This window comes from Bactrocera neohumeralis, chromosome 3 (assembly GCF_024586455.1).
Source record: "Bactrocera neohumeralis isolate Rockhampton chromosome 3, APGP_CSIRO_Bneo_wtdbg2-racon-allhic-juicebox.fasta_v2, whole genome shotgun sequence".
In the NCBI taxonomy this organism is placed as follows: Eukaryota; Metazoa; Arthropoda; class Insecta; order Diptera; family Tephritidae; genus Bactrocera; species Bactrocera neohumeralis.
In genome coordinates, this window is record NC_065920.1 from 15816699 (window position 1) to 15840958 (window position 24260).

At 36.9% G+C, this 24260-nt stretch overlaps 4 protein-coding genes across 6 annotated transcripts in view; 1 reads left to right on the top strand and 3 right to left on the bottom strand.

Moving 5' to 3' along the window:
• Window positions 1–477: 477 nt before the first annotated feature.
• On the bottom strand, window positions 478–7146 carry LOC126752057 (nipped-B protein). Of its 2 annotated transcripts, XM_050462602.1 has the most exons (4): window positions 7082–7146; window positions 5729–7030; window positions 2507–5605; window positions 478–2439 (listed from the first exon to the last, which is right to left on the bottom strand). In XM_050462602.1, exons 2-4 carry the CDS (start codon window positions 6779–6781, stop codon window positions 586–588), a joined length of 6006 nt encoding a protein of 2001 aa, XP_050318559.1. In that variant the 5' UTR covers window positions 6782–7030; window positions 7082–7146; the 3' UTR covers window positions 478–585. The 2 variants fall into 2 exon arrangements, with proteins under 2 accessions (XP_050318559.1, XP_050318558.1); XM_050462601.1 differs by having other exon boundaries at window positions 2507–7030.
• A 312-nt stretch (window positions 7147–7458) lies between these two features.
• Window positions 7459–8452, bottom strand: LOC126752272 (uncharacterized). 2 transcript variants are annotated; one of them, XM_050462970.1, is made up of 4 exons: window positions 8369–8452; window positions 8162–8286; window positions 8003–8106; window positions 7459–7946 (listed from the first exon to the last, which is right to left on the bottom strand). In XM_050462970.1, the coding sequence occupies exons 1-4, from the start codon at window positions 8415–8417 to the stop codon at window positions 7562–7564; spliced, it is 663 nt and encodes a 220-aa protein (XP_050318927.1). In that variant the 5' UTR covers window positions 8418–8452; the 3' UTR covers window positions 7459–7561. The 2 variants fall into 2 exon arrangements, with proteins under 2 accessions (XP_050318927.1, XP_050318926.1); XM_050462969.1 differs by having other exon boundaries at window positions 8000–8106.
• A 375-nt stretch (window positions 8453–8827) lies between these two features.
• LOC126751941 (splicing regulator RBM11) lies at window positions 8828–10092 on the top strand. Its single transcript, XM_050462409.1, has one exon. It carries the CDS (start codon window positions 8927–8929, stop codon window positions 9674–9676), a length of 750 nt encoding a protein of 249 aa, XP_050318366.1. The 5' UTR covers window positions 8828–8926; the 3' UTR covers window positions 9677–10092.
• A 342-nt stretch (window positions 10093–10434) lies between these two features.
• The window catches only part of LOC126751940 (uncharacterized), a 37452-nt gene continuing 23626 nt past the window's right edge, over window positions 10435–24260 (bottom strand). The window contains exon 9 of the mRNA XM_050462407.1: window positions 10435–12349. Coding sequence (XP_050318364.1) covers window positions 10603–12349 — 1747 coding nt within the window. The 3' untranslated portion in view covers window positions 10435–10602. The remainder of the gene's footprint in view (window positions 12350–24260) is intronic.

A 24260-nucleotide genomic window follows, 5' to 3' on the forward strand; every position in this document is an offset into this window, starting at 1 on the left:
TTCAGAGTTTCCATTATATGAAATTTGGCCCACCAAGAGTTGTAATTTCAGCAATCTAACACTATTTAGAACGCTAAGTAGTCATCCGCTATTATTCTTGATTAACCAAGAATTGTTAATAACATAACAGAGTTAATCTTACCTGTGCTAAATTTTGCTAAAATTTCTTGAATTCGCGATTTGGGATTTCAAACTTTAACAGCATTCCAACGAGCATTAAATACATTTCTGTTACACTTAGATTCTTGACTTTGTTAAAACTTGAATATTTTTTGGACGAAAAAAAATTTTTACGCGCAGAACCCCAAAACAGGCGTGAACACAGCTTAACGGTTTCTTGTTATTTCTATAATAGAAGTGATTTTATAATAAAAAGTTATCAAAGAGAGCACATGCCTTGCATTTTACTTACAGTTAACTCCCCGTTGGGTATACAAGTAATTTGATTGTTGAAAAGCCGTTAGCTTAACGCGTAAATTTGTGTGAATTTTTTTGTGTTTATTTATGAAAGTATGTTTGTACATGATTATATATATATTTTCATTATATTACTCATCATCATCTTACAATAGTCACAAAACTTAATTAAGTCAAATTCTCCTGCTTCATTGATTTATCCCCATCTAAACAGCTGTCATCTGTGGACTTATTTGCGCTAGCCGAACTCGAGTTCAGCAGTGATGTGTTAGCTGTTGAGTTTAATTTCGATTTATTGCGACCCTCGTCATCGGAATCCTCATCGTCGGGATCCAGTTTAAGCATTAACTTTTTAAAATCTAAATATTTTATAACCAAATCCATTCGCTCGTCATTATTCAAACTGGTTTGGCCAATTGCAACATTGGAAGCTAGCTTCGACTCCTGTTGTTTCTTAATAATATCTATTGTTGTTTTAGGATTAAAATCTGTTACAGTTTTACGAACTACCGCCTTCTCGTATAACTTCGGTTCAGATGGTGAGTACCGCGATATTTTACCATCTGTTAAACTATACATATTTTTTAGATGATCCTTCAATATTAACAGCAGCATACACGCCTGCGCCGACATTATGCACTTTTGCATCTCGAATGCATTCTCCGGCAAACGTTTGAACAATATGTCGGGATCATCTTCATCGTCGTCATCTTCTAAAACATCGCCTACATTAACACTAGGTTTAAGATTTTCCTTAAATGTTGTGAGCAAATTAGTACCAACAATGGATATGAGTAGATCGACTTGATGTATTAAATAAAGCGGCTCATCTTGCACCACATAGGGAAAGTAAGCCAAATTGTCCGCTATATACAGCATTTGCTGTAGCGAAGTTTTCTGATCGTCAAACTGCTTGACGATCGTTTGAACCAGGGCACGCCTTTGCGTTTTTATTGGACGCAAAAGCGTGTACAAGAAGTCGTTTAGCGCCGTGGGCATTGTGTCCATCTGCCGTTTAACGTAGCCACGTATGACTTTATTAGCGCCTTTACCCTTGTTGTTCTGCTGCAAAATGCCCTGTAAACGGAAGCTAAACTGCAAGCCTAACTGTGCTTTCATATTCACAAACCCATTGTACATCTTATCGATGTCTTTGAGCAAGGCATCGGCTCTGTGCGCAGACTCGACACGCGAATCCGTGCTCAAGCATATAAGATATGGCACAGTCTTCACAGGATGCACGAGGCCCTGTCGCAGCACAATCTGTATAACTTTGACGGCCCATAAACGCACATTGTCGTCCAGGTTTAGGAAACATTCGAATATTTCTTGCAGATACAGTTGTATGATGCGACTCGACATGCCCGACGACACATCGTTCATTTCCTTCAGATCCTCCGTTTTCGACTGCTTATCCCAATCCTTCTCCTTGTTGAACATATTCATCTCCGACTCAGTCAGATATATCCAAATGTTACGCAAGCAAATGATTTTGAAGCAAGCATCGCTCGTCTCCGAAAGCAACATATCGCAGTAATAACGCTTTAACTTCGTGTTGGTCAGATAGTAATCGTTCATCACACAGAATGAGCCCAACGCGATGAGCGCCTCTTTGCGTATGTCCGGATTTTGATATTGTGCAAAGAACATCAGACACTCGAACACATCATTGCAAATGGTCGGCGATAGGCCGTTTGTCGCGCCCACAACCTCTTTCGATTTGAAATCGAAATAACGCATCAGTATGCCGATGGTGAAGAGGCTGCGGCGTATAGCTGCACTTAAATTATTAATTTGTCGATTTTGCAATATTTGACTACGGGTTTGATCTAAAATGCGATAAAACTTCTGAAAGCAATCTCTTATCAAAGCATAGTTATTCGTTATTTTGTTGACGATCGCACCCAAGCACGACACGCAGCTCTTTACGACCGCCTGATTCAGCGACACAACCAACAGCATCAAATGCTCTTCGAGCGAAGCTAAAAACGACTCACTCGCGTTATTAACCAGCGGTACGACCTGCAAAGAAAGCACAAAAAGAAATTATTAAGCAAAGTAAGGCGGCGCACAAATATGTTGTATGTACCTTTTCCAGTATGTCAGCCACGGCGCAAATGAATTTCGGTGCTGTTGTTGGGTGACACTTGATATTCAAATAAGGCTCGATAGTAATTGCGTGCTGCACCAGCAGCTGCGGACGCACCTTCGCCAATAAATGCAGTGTGGTGATGCAGCCCAGCATGCGCGTGTTGTCCGTGTCCTCCAGTTCGATCAGACGCCCCACCAAACCGTCGGCCAACTGCTGACACGACAGCAAGATATCAGCCGGTGGCTCCGTTTTCTTCTGCAATGTGTCTTTCATGCTGTCATCGCCTTTGGTTGCGCTCTCCTTGGGCTGGAAAATGCTGTTCAAGAGTCCCTCCAACCAAGCCGTGCCCGTGTCGTGTGCAATATTCACCACATCGATGATCTGATTGATCTTCAAATGTATGCCGTCCTTGTCGTTTTTATGTAACGGCGTAAACCACATTTTCATAAAGACCTCCGTCACCAGCTTTTGTATGCCCTCCTCGTCGTTGACGCGTCGTATCATTTTCACGCATATTTCTGGAATTTTCTGAAACGTCGGATACTCTATACAGATGTCGCGTAGTATTTTTATGACACGCTTGCGCACCGATACGCCCGTATCTAAAATTCTAGTCGACAACATATCATAATACTGATCAATCAGCTCTTCGTTGCTCAGTACGAATTTACCAACCAAATCGACGGCCGCCTCACGCACCGATATAGCGGCATCCAAGAACTTTTGGTTCACGCCCATTTGCATGTCCTTGCGCCGCAGTACCATCGGATCGACTTCGACTATATTCGCTAAGCATTTCATCGCACGCGTTCGAATTGCGATCGACGGCTCATTTACAACCAATATAATTTTCTTGAGATAGCCATCGAATGATTTGCTAAATGGCCTTTTGCTGGCCAAATATTGCGCTATTAAATGTGCATTGTTGTAATCGATATATGTTTTTATGTGTTGTGCATGATTGGAATCGCCCAGCGTTGAATACGGATTTATGTTGTTCAATAAGCATTGCTTGCGTTTATCAAGCATATTGAAACGTTCCATATTCAATTCTTGATCAGCCATAGTGCAATCGCCACCCACACGACTATCGACATTCTCGAAGTTCATATCGTCACCGCTGTCGTCGTTGCTATCACTGCCGGAGAGATCGGCTTCTGGGCGTCTTTTGCGCGTACTCTTCTTTCGCGTTGTATCCCGCTTGGCGCTCTCGTTGATGTTGCGGCGCTGATAAATTATATCACGATACCACTGTGTCAAATAAAAGTGACGGGCATAATCCCAAATGGGATTGTCCACGTGTGCATTGGCGGCTAAAAAGTCTAGCAGTATTTTCTGCAGAAATTCCACACGCTCATCCTCCTTTAATTCCACCTTATTATTGCTGGATGGCAAGTCACCTTCCTTCTCCTGTTCCACTTTAATATACCGTATCATTGAGTCTATGACGTTCACTTTGTAGCGTGAGTCAACGGCATCCTTGCGTAAACGTGCTGCCACAATACCCAAGTAATCCAAAGACACTAAGCGTATGCTCTGTTCTATAGACTTGTCGGAGACATAACGTACAAGCATTGTGCCCAACAGTGAAAGCAATAATTCGGATGATGGCCATTCCGGTTTGTTTACAGTGGCCAGGAGATCGTAGATGAAATTCTCGAAGATTGGACGGAAATCGGTTTCATTCGACCGAGATTTGCACTTATTTAAAAATGTCGTTAGGAAATTTCCACCTATACTTATGGCGATTTCGTATTTTTTCAACACAATCACATCGATATTTTGTCTGTCGGTTTGTGTGGAAAAACCGGCGGCTTGATTTGCCATATCGCCGTATTGCGGCAAAGACTTCCGTTTATTTTGCGAATTGCTATTCATGACATCGGGTAAAATCGTAACGCACTGAATGAGCTGTAGCACCAATGCAGTCACCATTTGGATGTTCCCACTATTGTTGATTAGTTTGAATGGGCGTAAATTTTTCTTCGAAGACGGCAAACGATCGATGGAGGTCAGTATATCACCAAGTATACTGCTGCGAATTTTTACGTATTCCTCTTTGCGAAAGAGCGTCGTGACCAATTCCAAACAAACAAATTGCAAAGTTTCGATATTGTCCACAAAGAATGGTTCGATAGATAGGGTCGATAGTGGTAGTATGATGGTATCGACGAATATATATTTGTCGAAAAGCGTCACGAACACTTTCATTAACTCTGTGGCCTTTGAGTATAGCAATTGCAGACTGCGATTGTAATTTTGATAGATTTTCGATTTCTTACGATTATCTGTCTTTTTCATACTTTTAACTGTGTAGACGGGATCATATGATGGAAAGATTGTCTCACGAAATTGGAAATGCATGAATTTGATAATAAGCGAAATGTGATCTTCTTGCAAGAACTTAATATCCTTTGAAGTGCAATAAATATTGCAAATCAGTAGACAAGCTTCGATTCCGTTTAAAATCTTTTCCATTATTTCGTCATCCACAATGTCGTCTTCATCGTCTGGGCCTGCCGAATAATTTTTCGCCAAATACACATTTCGCATAGCGTAATTGACCAATAGAGCCAATTTATTTTTCGGTATAACATCCAAAACGTACTTGGCTTTCAATTTGGCGATGTCGTTGCTCATTATGTTAAGCATTCGGGACGAAATACATTCAATGTTCTCGTCCACATCGTCAGTATCGAAATTTGGAACTTCTGTGTCGTCCAGCGTCTCAATAATTTGCTCCAAATTACGCATAAATTGTTGATACGTTTGTGATCGTAAAATTTCGTCTTTTGAACACTTCGAAGATGGTGTTGAGACAATGCGTTCGACGCAACGTAGTTTCGGTTGTGAGTGTATCTGTTCAGGCGGCACTTCATCAACTGAAGGAGGAAGTTTTCGCTTGACAGCGAGTGGTTTTTCATTTGTCTTCATCAAGTTAAATGCGTCATCGTTCTCTGCTGCTTTGGTTAATTGTTTCGCATTTCGAGCAGGTAACACAGTTGTTGGTGGTAGAGTGGGTGGTACAGATGCAGTCACAGTTGTTGTTGTGGTTTCCATCTTTTCTACTTCTACTTCTACTTCTTGCTTTGGAGTCTGCAATTCAGGTGGAGTTATCAAACCGAATTTTCGTGCAGACTCTGGTGATTTCTTTACAAATTTTTTTATGCTTTCTTGCATGAGAGATGCGTCTTTTTCCTTAAGTCTATTTATACATACCCTAACGTTAGCTACCTCAGACGATTTACTAACAGAATCTGCATTGGTCTTCCCGGCCTCACATCCGGTTTCACTCTTTATGGTCTTCAGCGTAGACCCCTGGTTAGTGTTCAAGTCGCTTGAAAATGGAGTTGCTAAGGCTTGTGCGTTGAAACTGTGTTGGGTATATCCATTATTTATCGGCGGCTGTGCGTTTAACACACCTGTTGTAATTGTGCATTTACTATCTGGCATTTGGGTAAAATTTGCAATTTGATAATTTTCTGTCTCGGCTACTGGTATAGTTGGAGTTAAGTTTTGTTCATTTACAGTTGTTATATTATTAGAAATTTGTGGATTAATCGTTGCTGGCAAGGAACCCGTGTTTTGGAAAGATGCTGTACTTTCGAAAGCAGCCTTTTGTTCTTCTACCGGAAGGGTGGGCTTTTGTTCTGTTAGATTTTGGTTTTTCCGTTTTCTCGGAGTATGCACATCGAAATTATTGTTTTGAATGGAAGTAATTTCCATTGTTGGAAAACTGCCACTATTCAAATTCTTTGATATAGCAGGATTATTTGAATCCAGGGTTGTTTGTTGTTCAATCCGTTGCAGATCATCAGATTGTTGCGTTGAAACGCCACTTCTTTGCCCGTGAACAACATTGTACCACTGTTCTTGTTGTTGCTGATGAGTTTGTTGTTTATTTTTCTGATTCAATTTGCCATTATTAGCATTAAACACGGTAGGGTTGTAGCTGTAAATTCCCTGTAGTAGTTCTGGATACGTATTTATGTTAGTACCAAATTGCTCTATTGCATACTGTGATTTTAGTTCTATTATTTCAGAGTTCGTCTGTTCGATAGCATGCACCAGCTGTTTTACTAAATTATCATCACGCACTGATAACAAATTGTTGGATTCTTTAGCAACCAACGTGTGAAATAGCAAGGATTTATTTAATGAAGTGACACTTGCCAATGTGTCTGGTACTGGAAGTTCACTAAGTAAATCTGACAAACTTGTCAAACAAGCCAAAGTTGTTACTGGAACACTGGGAATATCGGGGTCAGTCATATTATTTTCTAAAACTTGCAAATAGCCCTTAGCACAGAACACTATTTCACGAGAATATCTTTATTTATCTCAAAAATCAGTCGCAGCTTTCTTCCAGTAGACTTGGATACCCCACAATTGTGTACATTCGTTAGATGCGCAGCGTTGTGCAGCGCCAAATATTAAGTTGTCTCGTAGGGCAGCTGATTTGCGCAATAGTTTGGCGCTATTTTATAATTAAACATAACTTGAGGATGTGATCACTAAATCCTAAAAAAAAGTCACCATTTAGATAATTCACACAAAATATTGGATTTTTACCTCTTTTGCTGACACAAAATAGCTGACACAAGAAAACTGGAAATGAAATGACATTTACAGACGCGTTGCCAACCGTAGCAATGGCATCGTTTTAAGCTGCCAACTACAATACAAAGTGCAATTAAGTGAAAATGCAGGGTGACTCATGTATAGCAAATATTTAATTCATTAATATTAATGAATAATAAGTTATTTTTATATTTTTCCGATATTATTTCTACTCCTTTCATTGAAACTTTTCATTATAAATAATAAAAGCAGTCGGTAAAAGTGCTTTGCCTTTTTATTTACAATTTACTTGCATATTTGATTGTTTCTCCACGTTACTCATTTTCTTTTGTAGTTTACGCTATGCCTTTTAATTAAAAAATCTCGAATAACAAAATAATTAACAAATTTATTTTCAGTACAACTTATAACAAAAAATATTTAACTTTTCGACCACACAAAGCAGTTTACGGCCTCTAATACCACAAGCACTCAAAAGGATGGGTCAGAATGACTATCATCTGTGATTGGACCAAGTTCGTCAGAATCACACGGAGAATGAGTTTCCACACTATTCCTATGTATTTCAGGAGACGAAGTTAGTAACCGCGTGCGCTTAATGATATGGACATCTGAATTTTGATTTTCCTCCTTCATTTTCTTTTTCAAAGTGTTATTATCTTGGTTATATGTTTTGGATGGAAACTTGAAGTTGGGCTGTAATGACTTTCCAAACTCATGTTTCACTTGCGGAGGACTATAATTCAGCTCGTGATGCACTATGGCTTTCACAGCAATTTTTTCGGAAGCTATTTCAGGACTGTCAAAGGGTAAAGCGTCAGAGCTCGGAATATATGTCACCGGGGTGTTGGGGATGCTACAATATACTTATTTTTTACTAACTCAAAGAATTAAAGGAATATTTCATACTACTTTGGTAATAGTTTCAAAACATTACAATTCCTGTTATGATCGGGTTTGATTAATGTGGATGAGTGCACATCACAGTACATCTGGTCAAAGTCCAGCTCACTTTCCTAAATAAAAAAATTAGTTAGAAATTATTTGGGGTTGGAAAAAAATGTATGATACTTTCAGAGCACGTTCCAGATCGTTTTCAAAGAAAACTGTTTCGCATTCTAATTCAGATTCCTCCAGTACTTGCATTACTTGCTGCATCTCCTCCAGTTTCATTCCTTCCTCATAAAGTCCTAAGTCTTGTATAGAACGGCAATGGCAAGAAACAGTAAGTTCTGTTATTTCTTAAATATGTATACATTTATTATAAAATAAATTTACTTATTAATTTTGATTTGTAATCCTTTTGTTTAGCATTTCTGAGCTCCATTCTAGACGAAAACTTAAAAAATGTGCGTAAAATTTTTCTTACAAATAACGAATCGATTAACTGTTTTTAATTAATTCTACTTTAAAACTAAATGTATACATATAACAACAAATAAAATACAGCATATTTACACAAGTTACAATCTATCCAAGATGAAAAAACTTAAGCACTAAATAAAACTTATAAAACAATAACTTAAAAAGAGAATCAATCATTAAAAATAAAGTTTATTTTCCTTTTAAGTGTGTAATTCACGCATAATTATTCATTTTATGTATAAAATGCAAATATATTATCAGGGTTGTATTTTGACATAGCAAAGATTCAAACCTAGCATCAAACATTCTACAACAATCGATAACGATAGTGTTGTCGATAGTTCTGCTGAATTCATAACATTAATTTGACAATTGACAAAACAACTTTACTATTGGATGGTTAAATTACAATTTTCTAATATATTTATTTAAACTTTTATATCGCTTAATAATTGTACAAACGTATAAAGAATGTGGCAAGCTCAGCAAATAGCTGCAATCCAAATGGCGAATCAAATGCTTTACGCAATGTCGGCACCGCCAAGCTACTCGCTAAATCAACGGCCGCCACACTTAGGTTCGCTAGCTTTTGATGATACGGCCGCAGACACAGACGATGAAGATGATGAGAAGTTGCGTACACTCTTTGTTGGCAATTTAGATGATCGAGTTTCAGAAGATTTACTCTATGAGGTTTTTCTACAAGCTGGTCCTCTAGAGTCTGTACGACTACCAAAAGACAATGGCGGTCGTACGCGCGGCTTTGGTTTTGTGGTTTACTCACATCGCTGCACGCCAATTTATGCTGTGCAATTATTTGCTGGCCTGATGCTTTTCCGCAAAATGTTAACAATTAAAGCACAAGGTGATACAAATGCGTCAAATAAGCGTCGTTCGTTTCCCAATGATTGTGAGCGCTACATGCATAGGCCGGGTGATAATAGCATGCTACGCAGTACAAGTTATCCAAGTTTCTATGATCCAGCTATGAATGATCTTTCAACCTCACCTCAATCATCTAATCCGTTTCGTATGAATTCGCCCGATTTACCGAACAGCACACATAGTAGAAGCCGGGAAAGAGGAAATAGAGACCGAGAGCGTGATAGAGATGTTGACAGAGACTGGGTCAGCAATCATTCAAATAAACATTCTCGCTCGCATCCTTACAGACGTGATGAGCGTCGTGAACGCGACGAAAGCAACCGTAAACGTAGGTAACAGTTGGAACAGCATTTGCGTTTTGCATCAACATACTTTATGCAAAATAAAGGCATTGAAGGAAGAGTATTGCTCGTGCTTCATCAAAATTTGCAATAGAAAAAGATAAAAATTCTTCAAGTAATTTTTAATAGTGACCCGGCTAAATATTAGCGTAAACGTAATTCTGTATTTTAAGGTAGTCGGTAATTTAATTGTAAGTCTATAAAAAATACAATCTGTACATATAAAAAATCTATTCTTTCCTATGACCAACAGATTGCTTAAAAAAAACTAATGGGGCCTAATAATGAAAATGTAATATAGTTACCCATGATAAAATGAGTACAAAATTGTATAAATCAATTGACCTAGGCTTAGCCCTTCAATTCTTTAATAAATATTAGTGTATGATTTATTGTCTCGAACCTCTCAAATATTGTATTGAAACAACGGATTAATTTATTTGAAATATTGTGTATAACATTCTAATATTGCTTTATTCGTTTAAGAATGAATTTATAATTTACATCCGTTACATGATATAAGTATTTTAATAAATTATGACGCCTATTGTGTCTACTTACATTTTACCGATTTATATACAAACATAACCTAAAAAAAATCAAGAAAAAATTTTAACTTCGGTTGCACCGTTCGCATATTCATGCATAGACAGACGGGCATGGCTAAATTGACTAGAGTTTCCTTCTGGGTGTTACAAACTTCATGACAAACTTAGTATACCCTGCTCAGTGTATAAAAAAAAATTATTGTAATAAATGTGTAATTATAATTTTATTAAAATATAACTACCCTAATGTGACAGAGCAATTCGCATTTAAAAACATTCTTGTGAATCACATTAAATATACTTTTATGTACAAATATCGTTGCATTTACTAAGTAACTAATTTTATAATTTATTTGTAGTCGGAAACAAGTTTTCAACGTATACTTTTCAGCGTTTTTTCCACATTGCGATATGTACGCGCCGGTATCACCTCAATAAGTAAACGATTGTAGTTGGGATGATCGGAGAGCAGTCGAAATATTGATTTAGCATAGCTGCGCGTCTCCAGACTACCTTCAAGCAGTAAATTGGCGCCCGTCACAAAGAATTTGTCACGATTTTCCCGTGGCATAGTGTACACCTTATCGCTGCCTAGACGCTCAACCAGCCGATGCAACAGTTTTGCCGTCGTTGTACGCACCAACGCATTCTGATGCAGCGCTCCCTTTGTGGTGAGTATATTTAATATTTTTGGTGGCGTTAAATTATCACACATCGATTCTAGGGCACGTGTGGCATCGGCGCGCAGAAAACGATTTGTATCGGCCGTACGATGTAGCAGTGCGCAAACCAAATCATCACACTCCTGTTCCAGACACTTCGATTTGAGTGTGAAAAGTTCGGTGGTGGCCTGACAGGCGGCACGTGACACTTGCGAGCGCAAATTACGCACCGAACGCGTTAGTTGTATGCATACCATATGCATTTGATTTTCCAATTGCTCCGGATGATACCTCATTAGGCGCACCATTGATTTAAGGCCTAGCATAATGACCTCCCAATTACTGGAGTCCAGTTGATCGAAGGTTTTAAGCAAAGCGTCTCGCGGCTTGTCGAAGCGTTGCAATGTTGGTGGATAGAGTTCGGCTTGTGGCATTTTAATAGCTTGTTTTACCGGTGAAATTCGCCGGTGATTTTTCAGAAAGTGTGAAGTTTTCGCCTTTTGCTTTAACGGTGTGTGTTGCGGTTTAATTGGTATGCTTGTATTGAGCTGTGAGCTTGTCGCAGAGCCTGACTCGGTGCTGGTCTGGTCGAATATGAGCTCCTGCTTCGATGGTGGGCGTTCGTACAGGGATTCCATAGACTTTATCATCGAATTGCGCCGCGATAGCATTTTAATCTCTGCGATGGTGGGTGAACGCGAACGCGACTGTGGTCGCGAGCGTACCGGTGTTTGCGGCTGTGATGGTACATGCTCATTTTCGTTATACATATGGTCCGCCTCATCTACATAGGCTTGCGGTGCATCTTCTTCTTTACTGCTGGCACTTGCTTCGCGCGCATGCTCGCGTAGGCCGCTGTCTTGTCGTTTGCTGTGCAGCTCATCCATCACCACAAAACTGCTGTTATCTTCAATGTCTTCCTCTATTAACAAGGACTTCACGGATTGCGTACGCGACAGCACTGTAGGCGTATCGCCGAGCTGTGTTTTGATGCTCTCGCTTTTGCTGTGCAAACTCGCCAAGCTGCCATTCTTTTTCAACGGTGTATTGCTCGCTGTCGCCACACTGGCATTGCTTAAATCCTGCACATCCTCCAACTGCAAAACATCGTGTTCGCTTCGCCACTTCACTGGTGTCGGACTGCTCGATTCATTATCACTGCAGGCGTCTTGCAAAGCACCCATTTGTATGATTGAACCGTTATCAGTTGTATCCTCCTTATCCGTGTTGGGATTTTGTGTGGCGTTGTTTTCGTTTCGCTGCTCTTCGTATGTACCGTTTGTTTGGCTAAGTGTATCAGCTGATTGCGCCGAAGCAGTTGACTTCAGTGAATATGCTACCGACTTATTCGAAACTGGTGTGGCTTGTTTCGATCCGTTATTTTGCTGTTTTTGCATGTCCGCAATTGCAGTCGCCGCAATCACAGCTGCCTCTCCATCCAATGGCCCAGGTCTGTTACTGTAAAGAAGGGATTACTGTTATTAATGTGTTATATTTGCAGTGTCTTAAACAGAGGCGCGAACGAATGCGTATTTAGCCTATCTCTGTCTTTGTATTATATTTCTATGGCAGTTTTCTTCGGTTTATTCAAAAATGTTATAAAAAATTTATTATTATTCTCAAAAAAACTTATTCAATGACTGTTGTTGCCAGGAAAGCAAATCACAAGGGAACATTGTCAAAAAGGTATGTAGTGCTGGGTTTTAATTTACAGTTGCTAAAAATATATCAAAATTGTTGATGTTGTTCGAAAAAAATTTACGAAAAATTTAATCTAACAACAAGTTATTGCCAAACACCAGAAAATTTAAATTCGTCGTTGTTCGAAATTTCGAAGTTTCAAATATTGTAATTTTTTTTTGTTTTATCAAAAACCGTTATTTGGTAGATATCACGAAGTCTGAAATCAATTTCTAACTCATTTCGAAAATATTTTACATACATTTTGACCAAATCGAAACTTTGAAATTTCAAATATTTTTTTTATTTTTTTTAAATTTTAATTAAGAACCGTTATTTGACCGATATACCGAAGACTGAAATCACCTTGTAAGATTTTTCGACCTTATTTTGAAAACATCACATACTCAAATTGAAAATTCGAAGTTTTAAATATTATCAAAAACCGATATAATGAAAGCTGACACCACTTTCCAACTCATTTCGAAAATATGTTACATAAAAACGTGGAATTTTTCGCACTCATGTTTATATTTTATTCAATTCGAAATTTCAATATTTCAAATATTATTGCTTATTTTTATATCAACAACCGATATTTTGCTGATATAGCGAAAGTTGAAACCACCTCTTAAGGTTTTTCGAGCTCATTTCAAAAATATTTTAAATAAGAATGTGGAATTTTCACACGCAACTTCGAAATTTCAAATATTGTTGTTAACTGTTTTTGTTGGATATGAAGCAAGCTGAAATTACCTAGTAAGATTTTTCGAACTCACTTCGAAAATATTTTACATAAAAATGTATAATTTTTCACACTTATTTATGTATGTATATATTTTGACCAAATCGAAATTTCAAATATTGTAGTCAAATGTCAAAATCAAAAACCGTTATTCGGCTGATATACCGAAGACTGAAATCAATTTGTAAGATTTTTCGAACTCATTTCGAAAACATCGCATACTCAAATCGAAAATTCGAAGTTTTATATATTATCAAAAACCGACATAACGAAAGCATAAATCACTTTCTAGCTCATTTCTAAAATATTTTACACAAAAATGTGGAATTTTTCGCAATGTCGAAATTCCAATTATTTCAAATATTATTGTCTACTGTTTTCTTTTATCAAAAACTGTTATTTGGCCGATGTAACGAAGGCTGAAACCAGCTCGTAAGATTTTTCGAACTTATTTTGAAAACATTAACCAAAATTTGGAATTTTTCGAACTCATTTCGAAAACAGTGCATAAAATGTGAAAGTTATGGTACTCACGCACACATATGTATATTTTAAACCGATCTTATTTTTATTATAAATGCATAATCAATATATTATATATACACATACATATGCCAGTCCATTGTGGCACGCACATCTAGGCACTGCAAAGCATTCATGCGCATTTGTGGTATGTTTTTGAACGTGAGCGTCCCCACCTGACCACTTTTTAATTTTATTTTTCATTTTATTAACATTAGCAAGTATTTGTATGTATGTACGTGCAAATAACCGTAGTCTCCACCCACTGGCGTTGAGTTCACTGAACTTGCTGCATTTGAAAAATTAATAAATATGCAAACAAACAGTTTTCAGCTCAGAAATAAACGCAGGACAAAAGTAAAAATATAATTTCTCAATTTCAATTTGCCCCTGCCCTTTAACCCCTTCACCTTTTTATGCTGACAATGATACTGGGCAATTTGCCACTCTAATGAATTGTCTCAATTGCTATTCGCTAGAGTGTATGTGTGTATGTGTGTATGTGATTTTATTTGAGTTGTTGACAACTGTTTAATAAAAGTCGTTAGCGTTAAATTGCTTGCTGTAACAGTTATTGGAGCGTAATAGCAGCAAAGGTCCTTCCACAATCCGCGCCACACTCCGTTGTGTTTTTTCTTCTGGTGTCTAAAGGATAACCTGTAATTTATTGTGTTGTTAATTTTTTTTTGTTTTCTGTTCGCTGTTCTTATTTAAAATGCGTAAGCGACGCCTAAATGGTAAATTCAATCATTGAGGCACACCCCCTGTGGGGTTTTAGGCGTATTCGGTTCCAATACTTAGTATATCCCACTAAACAGCTTAAGTGCGTTCATTTATATTTATTCCATTCCCACCCTATATTAAGGCAAAAAATCTAGAAGAAAGTGGAACTCTTGTCGGGAGAAGTCAAATTAGCCGCCATTCCTCCGCTATACAGTTTTCGCATTTGGCGTGCTAAATTTGAAATTGAATCACTCACTTTAATGACATAACACTTTACTGCGAAGCCACCCACGCAGCACAGTCCGTTACTATTTGACACATCATTGTGCCACTTGTATTTGCCGTTAGACGCTTTTTCTTAGCGCGAAGTGCGTAATTTGTTTTTTTTTTGCATATTTGTAGGCGCTCAAACATTGTGTGTCGTCTACTCTTTTCCTTTTGAAGGCAATTAATTAAAACTTGAGACTTTCATTTGCATAAACACACAATACATTTTTGCATTAATATGTGGTATAGTTTCTTATTTTTGGCAATTTTTTTTTTTTGTCAGTCCGGCTCAAATTTGATCAGATCCTTTAGTTCAGTGATTGTTTGGAATGAGCAAAATTACTTTTGTGCTGTTTTCAATTTTTTAGTACTTTTTTACTCTTTAAGTACTTTTTTAATTATTTTTTAGTACTATTTAAATATTTTTTAGTACAGTTTAAAATTTTTAATATTATTATACGTTTTTAATATTTTTTTAAACGAAGTTCGAAATTATTTTAAATTTTTTAGTACTATTTTAATTTTTTAGTGCTCTTTTAAATTTTTTAGTATTATTTTAATTTTTTAGTTGTATTTAGAAAAATTTAGTACTATTTACTATTACTATTTACTCTTTAGTACAATTCTCAATTTGTTTTAATGAAGAAATTTGAAATTATTTTATTTTTTAGTACTATTTCAATTGTTTTTAATAGATACTATTTAAAATTTGTTAATAACAAAATTCAAAATTATTAAAAAATTTTGTAGTACTATTTTAAATTTTTTTAATAATATTATTTAATTTTTTAGTATTATTTTAGTAATATTTTCAATTTCTTTGCTACCATTTAAAATTTTTTTGTACTATTTAAAAAAAAAATAGTAGTATTTTAATTTTGTTATTACTATTTTAAAATTTTAGTTATTATTAACGAAATTCGAATTTATTAAGTTTTTTTAACAAATTTTGAAATAATTTCAAATTTATAGTACTATTTTAAGTTTTTAAACAATATTTGAAATATTTTTGGCACTATTTTAAGTCTTTTTTAATATCGAAATTCAAAATATTTTTACATTTCTTAGTACTATTTATAGTAAATTGCTTTTAGTAAACAATATTTAATTTTTTTTTGATAACGAAAGTGGAATTTATTAAATTTTTTTTAACAAATTTTGAAATCATTTTAAATTTTTTAGTACTATTTTAAAATTAAAAAAAAAATATTTTAAATATTTTTGGCACTATTTTAAGTTATTTTTTAATATCGAAATTCGAAACGTTTTTAAATTTCTTAGTACTATTTATATTCTTTAGTATTATTATTTAAATTTTTTTTGGTACCTATTTAAATTTTTCCAGTAATATTTTAATTTATTAGTACTATTTTAAATTTTTTAATACTATTTGAATTTTTTTTAAATAACAAATCTCAAAATTATTTTAAATTTTTTTAGTAATATTTTGAACAATTTTAGCACTATTTTACTTTTTTTTGAAGATACTATTAATAACTAAATTCGATTTTTTTAAATTTTTTTGTACTATTCTTTTAGTATTATTATTTTAACTTTTTTATAATTTATTTAAATTTTTAATACTATTTTAAACTTTTGAGTACTATTTAAATGTTTCTAGTACAATTAAATTTTTTTTTTCACTATTTAAATTTTTTTAATAATAATTAAAATTTTTAGTACTATTTTTTAGTATTAATTATTTTACCTTTTTTTTAATTTTTTAATACTATTTTCATTTTTTAGTACTTTTTGAAATTTTTTTAGTACTATTTAAATTTTTTACTATTTACATTTTTTTAATAATAATTAAAAATTTTAGCACTATTTTTACTTTTAGTACCATTTCAATTTTTAGTACTATTCTAAACTGTTTTCGTACTATTTTTTATTTTTTTACTTACATTTCAAGAATGAAATTCGAAAAAAGTACTAACGAGAAGTGCTCAAGTTATAATTATACAAACATTTTTTTGTCCCCCTATGTTATATTTACCAACAAATATGCGTGCTCGTTGTGATTCGTGTTTTCGGAAACCAGCTGAAGTCATTCATGTTTTCGAATGAGGTCAAAAAGTACTTTTTTTCTTACTGTTTGCGTTTTTGGGTTAAGTTTGACATACATACATACACATGTACATATATATACATAAATATGTAATTACTCATTTATCATTATTTCAGCACATTAAGGCCTTAAGTTATTCGAAAACGTGAAGTCAGCATTGAAAAAGTGTGTGTCACTGATGTTTTGAATGCAAAGTATTCAAAGCAAGGCAGAACTATTTTTAAATGAAATGTTTTGAGGTCAGAGGGGGAAATACATACTTTTTTTCGCAATTTATGAAAGCAACTAAACATTTTTTTACAAGAATTATATTTTTTGAAAAATGATTACTTACTACTTTTCTAAAAAAAAATATATATTAAAAAAATTGGAAAAGTAAAGCTCTTACTGAGAGAAATGGAGGACAAATTTCGTTAGATACAATAATTTAATTTTTTTTTTGATATTTCATCGAAATTTCCTTAAATAATTTATCTCGAATACAGCTTCTGTTTTCGTAAAGTGTCATTGTGAGCAGTGTCGAATCTTCTCAAGCTTCATGTCATGAAAAATTCTTTCAATTGACAGATTTTGAGTTGGTAAATATAGTTTTTGTTCACAAATATACTACTTTCATACCAGTTCCAAACGTACCAATAACTGCTTAGTACAAATGTACAAATCATATGTTCAGCAAAAATTATCCTTTAAAAATTTTGAAGTCCTCGCTTTCTCCACCAACTGTTGGCAAAAAAGGTGGCAAAAATCAGCTGGCTTTCGGACCAGTTCTTTGCCTCAGCACGCTCTAGTTGTAAACTTGTATTTTTCAGACTATTTTAATGCCTCACTACAGGGTAGCGCCTAAATGTATACTTACATAAACTTGTAGTATACATTTGTGCGCGCTCTTGCTATTACTGTTTATGACTGACCGCACGCTTTATTGTTTAATATGCTTCGTAAATACAACACTCGAGCAAACAATCGTAAAAAATTATAATTTTCTGTATACATTGTACGCACTGACTGCACACATACATAGTTCTATTTACTAGTGCTATATTTGACTTAGTCTCGGCAATGTGCTGCCGTGATTAAAAATGGAAGGAGTGATTAAGCGACGCAAAAGTAATACCAGCCACTTTTGGCAATGTTTACGTGTTTACTTATGCTGACTTTCATATATTTTATAATTAGAAAATTTCGAAGAAACTCATAAGTAAGTAAATTCGTCGAACTAGAATAATTCAATCCACTTTCCTAAGTAATATTCCATAGTCAAAACACATGAGTTCAAATGTTATTCTATTTTCACAGTCTGAACCCACGACTCCCTCAAAAAGTTCATCCACAAGTGAAACCCCAACAATTTCCCTCAATATTTCCACCCTGTAGCGTCTACTGACTGACCGCCCACACGCTCAATGCCCGCTCAACTTACATGCAGACCTCATTTGTAATGCCCGGCACCGATAACACCGGCGTGCTATTGTTCGGCTGCTCCGCACCGCTGCAAATCAGTTGTTCAATATCCGTTTGCTCCGCGTATGCCGGCATTTGTGGCGCCTCGAGCGGCTGTTTCCAGCCATCGAAAGTCACATTGTTATTCTGTTTTATTGTCACAATACCATCCAACGGCTCGCACATGTTGTCCGCTTCCGTTTTCGCCGCACCACCTTCCACCACGGCCGCTGTATCGGTGCGCGCTATGCCAATCGATTTTTTACGCCGATAACGACAACAAATGCAACAATAGGTACGCACAAAGCGTTGCAGTACGTCAATCGCCGGTTGCGTATGCGCAGCTTTTTCCCACAGATAATCCTTGGCCGTGCGAAAGTGCTGCTGCAGACAATAGGCGCTCGTGCGTGCCACACAATCGCAGTCGTGGCAAATTTTTGGCATTTTCTAACGCTTTCTTCGCTTGAGTTCTTCTACACGAATTGTTCTACAGTTATGCGTCGTTTGTGTTATATTTTCAACGTGCTATCATTGCAGGGACAGGCACCTGCCGGCCGATTCAAAGGGCATACGCGCAACTGTTGATGCGTTGTGTCAGTTGCAGCGGTCATTGTACGCTACGTGCCACACGAAGTGCCTCACGGGCTTCAGGCGCGCTTATGTGCATACAGTTGGTGTTTGTGTATATATATTTGTTGTTGCCACTTGTTTTGTTTATATATTATTGGTTTAATCGGTTTTTTGCGTTTTATATTGTTGCCGTGTTATTGTTTAAACAATGAAACCTCTTTTCTGGACAGACAAATAAATGAGTTGAGCGTCCACTCGCCGCGAGCCAACTTTGCAGACTGCTAAGTGTCGCCTAAGTGCCTTTGTGTCCAGCGCTTTGGACATTTTTCTAGCGCTCGCTGTTGTGGCGGCCATTCCATGTCATGCTCATTCTGCATTCTCATGCTCTGTGCGAGTGCGAGTACTGCGGTGAGCAAAACTTAGCCAAAAGGATCGAATAGCACATACACAGCAGGTGGCTTTGTGGTGGCTTATGCTTCGTTTGTTTTGGCAATTTTGCACAGTGTTCAACGCTAGCGAAAGTTGAGCAACGGCAGGGTGTGAATATATATTTGAGTTATGGGATTTGGACTTTAATGACTTCTTTTGACTTGGTGGTTTTTCTAATGAAACAATTACATTAAAAAATGCGAGGAGTTTTGGTAGATAATTCAATGTAATTTTATACTAAGCGCCAAGCCTCAAAGTTAGAAAAAGATTAAAGTTCTTGGTATTCAGTATGATGATGATTTATGGAGAGCTAAATTTATGACCATCTTGATGCTATCGATCAAAAAAAAAAAAAAGCTCCTGAAAAGCTCTTTTGAAATGTTGTGGAAGCTTTTAAAAAGCTCTCTTAAAAAGCTCTTTCGAAAAGCTCATGGATTTTATGAGAAACTTTTATTGTCAGATATGCACTCAGAGACAGTCAATTGCTATAAGTTTGTTATAAATTCGAAACTAGAATCGAAACCAAGTTTAAGGGGTTACATTGGGTTTTACGGCCTCAAAAAGATTATTTTTGTCTTATCTAGTTTATAGTTTATTTCACCTGTCTTTGAACTGGTATTAACACCAACAACAACGTCAGCGTCGAAATCCAACGCAGAGAAACTTTTGCCAACAAGTGCTAATTCGGACTGAGTAGGCAATTGAGACCTCTCTCGACGAAGAAAGACCAAACTCTATAAGTCCCTCATTTGTTCCGTCCTGCTATACATATGGTGCAGAGGCATGAACGATGACAACATCTAATGAGTCGGCGTTACGAGTTTTGGGGAGCAAGGTTCTGCGGTTTAAAGTTCTTTGCGCATTGGCAATGGCGAATACTGCATTCGATGGAACGATGAGCGAAATGTACGACGCCATTGATATAGTTCAGCGAATACAGCGGCAACGCTGGCTAGTCATGTCGTTCGAATGCATGAAAACACTCCAGCTCTGAAAGTATTCGACGCAGTACCCGCGGGGGAGACAGAGAAAGAGGAAGACCTCCACTCCTTTGGAAGGTGGAGAAAGACCTGGCTTCGCTTGGAATCTCCAATTGGCGCCACATTGCGAAAAGATAAAAGCAGTGACAGGCTCTTGTAAACTTGGCTATAACGGCCTAAGCGGGGTCTCTACTCCAGTAAAGAAGAAGAAGAATCCTTCTCTCCGACCCTGGCCAATATATAAATTACTTCGATTAGATAGAATTTCAATTGCTAACGAATCCTTCTGTTAAATTGCTGCCACATTGCGACACTGTATAACTGACCTGTGGGGTAGGCACACCACAGCGACGTACCCTTGCCCTGCACCAACACCATAAAAGTACACGCTTACCCTCATGGCAAACATCACCTGACACGTCCACATTTACCTTTGCCTGCTGCCATTCAAGTTTTTAACGCTAAAATGAAAATCACTTTAAAAGGTAGAGTTCAAGTGGTCAACACGAAAACTTGAGGCAACAAGAAACACCTTTTTCACAACACCTGGCAAGGAGATGGGGAAATACAAAGAAAGGCCAGCAATGTTTTCTGTGTATTTCACTTTCGTGAAATTTCACAACATTTGCATTATACATATTTATATAAGTATGGTTACAAGTTGCACCATGCGCACCAAGAGGGTTATGTTCATAAAAGCCATCATCTTGATGTTGTCGACGTTGAGTTTCCCCTCCCTCTTTTGCTTATTTACTACTTTCGAATTTCCGTTTAAACTGACTTTTCCTTTTATGACTCAAGTGCGAACGCAGTTACCTTTAAGTGTATGAGTTGGCGTTTCCCAGGGTATTTTAATTTTCTTTTAACGCACTTAGCTGAGTGAAACGATTATTTGAAACACAGTTTTGGGTCATTAGAGAACGACTCTTACTTTTGAGCGTTTAAGTGAAAGGGTATATGGATGTTGATGCAAAAGAAAAGAGCAAAGGTTTCCAAAAAAAGAAACGAGTTCTGATTATTTTTCGCCTTCAAAGTCAAGCATCGAATTTCTTAGTATGTGGAATGTTTTCTCTGCCATATTTTTGATCTTAACCATGGCAAAGTGACGTGACTCCAGAGGATATTACAAACCATTCACAATTATAAAAGTTTCCATGAAAGAACTTATGATCGGCCAGTTTGTATGACAGCTATATACTATAGTGGTCCGAACTAATCAATTTCTTCGGAGATTGTACCGTTGCCTTAAATAAATTCCAAATTTTTGAAGAGATCTCGTTAAATGAAAAAGTTTTCCATACAAGAACCGATATCGGCGGCTCCGACAAATGAGCAGCATTTTGGAAAGAAAAGGACGTGTGCAAAAATTTCAGATCGATGTCTCATAAGCTGAGGGGATTTCATCCGAGTGGATGCGAGTAGACTTTCCGATGTCCTCTTGCGTTCTGGCGCTGGATCTATGCAACTCCAATGTGCTGGGCAAGCGCTGGCCAGGAATCAGAACTGGTGGGACCCTTCTGACCGTCTGGGTCTTTACTATTTACACTTAGCAAAGTCAAGCTCGGCGCAATTCTAGGGTTTTGACTGAAAACTATCAATTTTGATTTTGACACTCTTTGGCAAAACTGATGAAAAAAGAACCGTTAGAAGTCTTCCGAACTTTATTTGCACTTAGCAAAGTCAATTTCGACGTAATTGTAGGTGTTTTGACTGGACACTCTATTTTGACGGACGTCGCTTGCCAAAACTGTATGCAGAAAGTCGAGTTGGAATCATCCTGTCACTTTCTCCTCTATTGCTCGGTTTTTGCTAAACAGAGGTAGATAGACCTTTGGAGAACCTACCGAAGTGATATTTTCAGCCTTAAAAAATTGGTAGTGAGCTCAAATCAGTTTATCGATCTATGAGGTGATGCATTTCTAGGAGTTTTTGGGTAACATAAAGCAAAAATATCTGTCCAAGTGAGATCCATCCAATTTTTTGGGATCAACCCTACGACCTGACCTGACTGACGGTTAGAACGACAGATCGACGGACGGACGGACATGGGTCTCCGACGTTTGCTTCTGAGTATTAGAAATCTTCATGGCAAAATTAATATATTTCTGTCGTGAAAAGCTTATAAAGGCAAAGAGTTTATAAAGCCGGTAGAGCCAGCCCTTGACTTGCTCAACTAACTATGGGCCGCACATGCCGACTATTAAAATTTAATAGGAAGAAAATAACAACTCTAGTAGGAGTGCTAGCAGGTCACTGTCCAATTGGCAGACATGCCAGGAGACTACGAACGCCATATAATGTCTTTTGTAGAAGCTATCAGCGGGTGGTAGAAGTAGAGAAGACTATAAAACGTCTTCTGTGCGAAAGCAAGTCTTTATATAGGAGAATAATTACAACTATCGTGGGATTGCAACTTTTAACGACGTCTTGGAGGTAGCACAGAAAAAGCTTTTCAGCACGGGGTGATCCAGAGAGGAGACAAGAAAGAGAGTCGATTTCTAGTTCCATCATTATCACAATGGGTCTACTAAAGGCTCAGGTGCATCGTTAGAGAGACGTTCTACCTACGTACCATCCTAAGAACCATCAGGAGGTGCCTTAAGAAATTATAGTACATCCCAGTTCCCTTGTAAATTCAACCAACCCACCATAAAAGAAGGATAAAAGTGTGTAGCTCCATCAAAGGCAAAAGAACGACGTGACGTCAATACAAAATATTCCCACTATCAAGTTGATTCCATTTCGTTTTCATTAAACATTCAATTTCTCAATTCCAACCAACTTTTCAACGAAGACTACCACAACCCACAATGTAACACATGGAAGCTTTTCACTGCATTTATACTATGCGAGTATATAAATAAGTATATAGACCCAATAACCACATTTCTTATTCACACGCAACGCAATTCCTTAAACCCCCACACACACACATACATACATAAATGCATGCCAATACTCTTGATTGCCGTCCAAGCGCCCTTTCCTCCACCTACAAGCCCTGGACGCACTTAAAAGTCGGCTTTTATTTGAGTGCTCTCATTCGCCTTCATTTATTCATGTTTCTGGGTCAAACATTTATAATTTTTGACATTACCAAAGCTATGCCTCCACATGCACCGTGTTCACATCGCGCGTGAACGGTTTCTATTGTTTTGTGTTAATTTCATTATATGCGTGATTTTGCGGTCAAGCGACCATAGGCATGCTGTGAACGCAGTCCTTACCCCCTTTAACTCGGCTATAGTCCTCCTTACACTGGCTCTGGCCAACTGCCTCCACCTGCGATTGAGTTTACTGTTACGGTTGGATATTACTTTCAATGTGGCAGTGAGTGACAGTCTGTGTGGCATTTGAAAGTGACCGGTCAGGTGGCAAGGCAATTAATATGCAGTTAAAGTTTTATGTTTAATGTGGGTCAATTGAAATTGATAATAGCCTGATGGAGATGTCTATCAATATAACGGTAATATGAATAATTTCTTTGATATTTTAATCGCTCTGCCGCACATGTCGCGGGCTATTTCAGTTTCTTGCAAGAAATTTGATTTGCAATAAAGCAACACTTTTTTTAAATTGTTTTTGAGAAGAAGCTTAATTTTCTTCGTTTCGTCAGTATTTGTAAAGTGGTGAATCGAACAAAGAACAGGCACATGTCAAATAGGTCGTATACGAGATCAAATGCAGACTGTATAAAAAGAGTTTATACTATTTTCATCTTTTTATATTCTTTTCTATATGGAACTGAGCTGGATAACTTATCTGTTGCTTTCACTTATAAACTTTGGTACAAAATGGCTTAGAATTATGAACCGATGACTGCTTTTAACTCTCATATGTTATATAGCAGTTTGTATACACTTAAGACAAGTGAAGTGATTATTTTATTCGAGCTATGAGGTGACTACCTATTTTTTTCTGTTTACGATTCATAAACACGCAGGA

Bases quoted from the DNA above. Each gene is read 5' to 3' on its own strand.
- LOC126752272 (XM_050462969.1), bottom strand. From the start codon at position 8,417: ATGGAGCTCAGAAATGCTAAACAAAAGGATTACAAATCAAAATTAATA. The intron at 8,287-8,368 runs GTAAATTTATTT...GTTCTATACAAG, and splicing joins TTACAAATCAAAATTAATAA to ACTTAGGACTTTATGAGGAA. The intron at 8,107-8,161 runs GTATCATACATT...TTTTTTATTTAG, and splicing joins ATCTGGAACGTGCTCTGAAA to GAAAGTGAGCTGGACTTTGA.
- LOC126751941 (XM_050462409.1), top strand. From the start codon at position 8,927: ATGTGGCAAGCTCAGCAAATAGCTGCAATCCAAATGGCGAATCAAATG.
- LOC126752057 (XM_050462601.1), bottom strand. From the start codon at position 6,781: ATGACTGACCCCGATATTCCCAGTGTTCCAGTAACAACTTTGGCTTGT. The intron at 2,440-2,506 runs GTACATACAACA...CTTTCTTTGCAG, and splicing joins TGGCTGACATACTGGAAAAG to GTCGTACCGCTGGTTAATAA.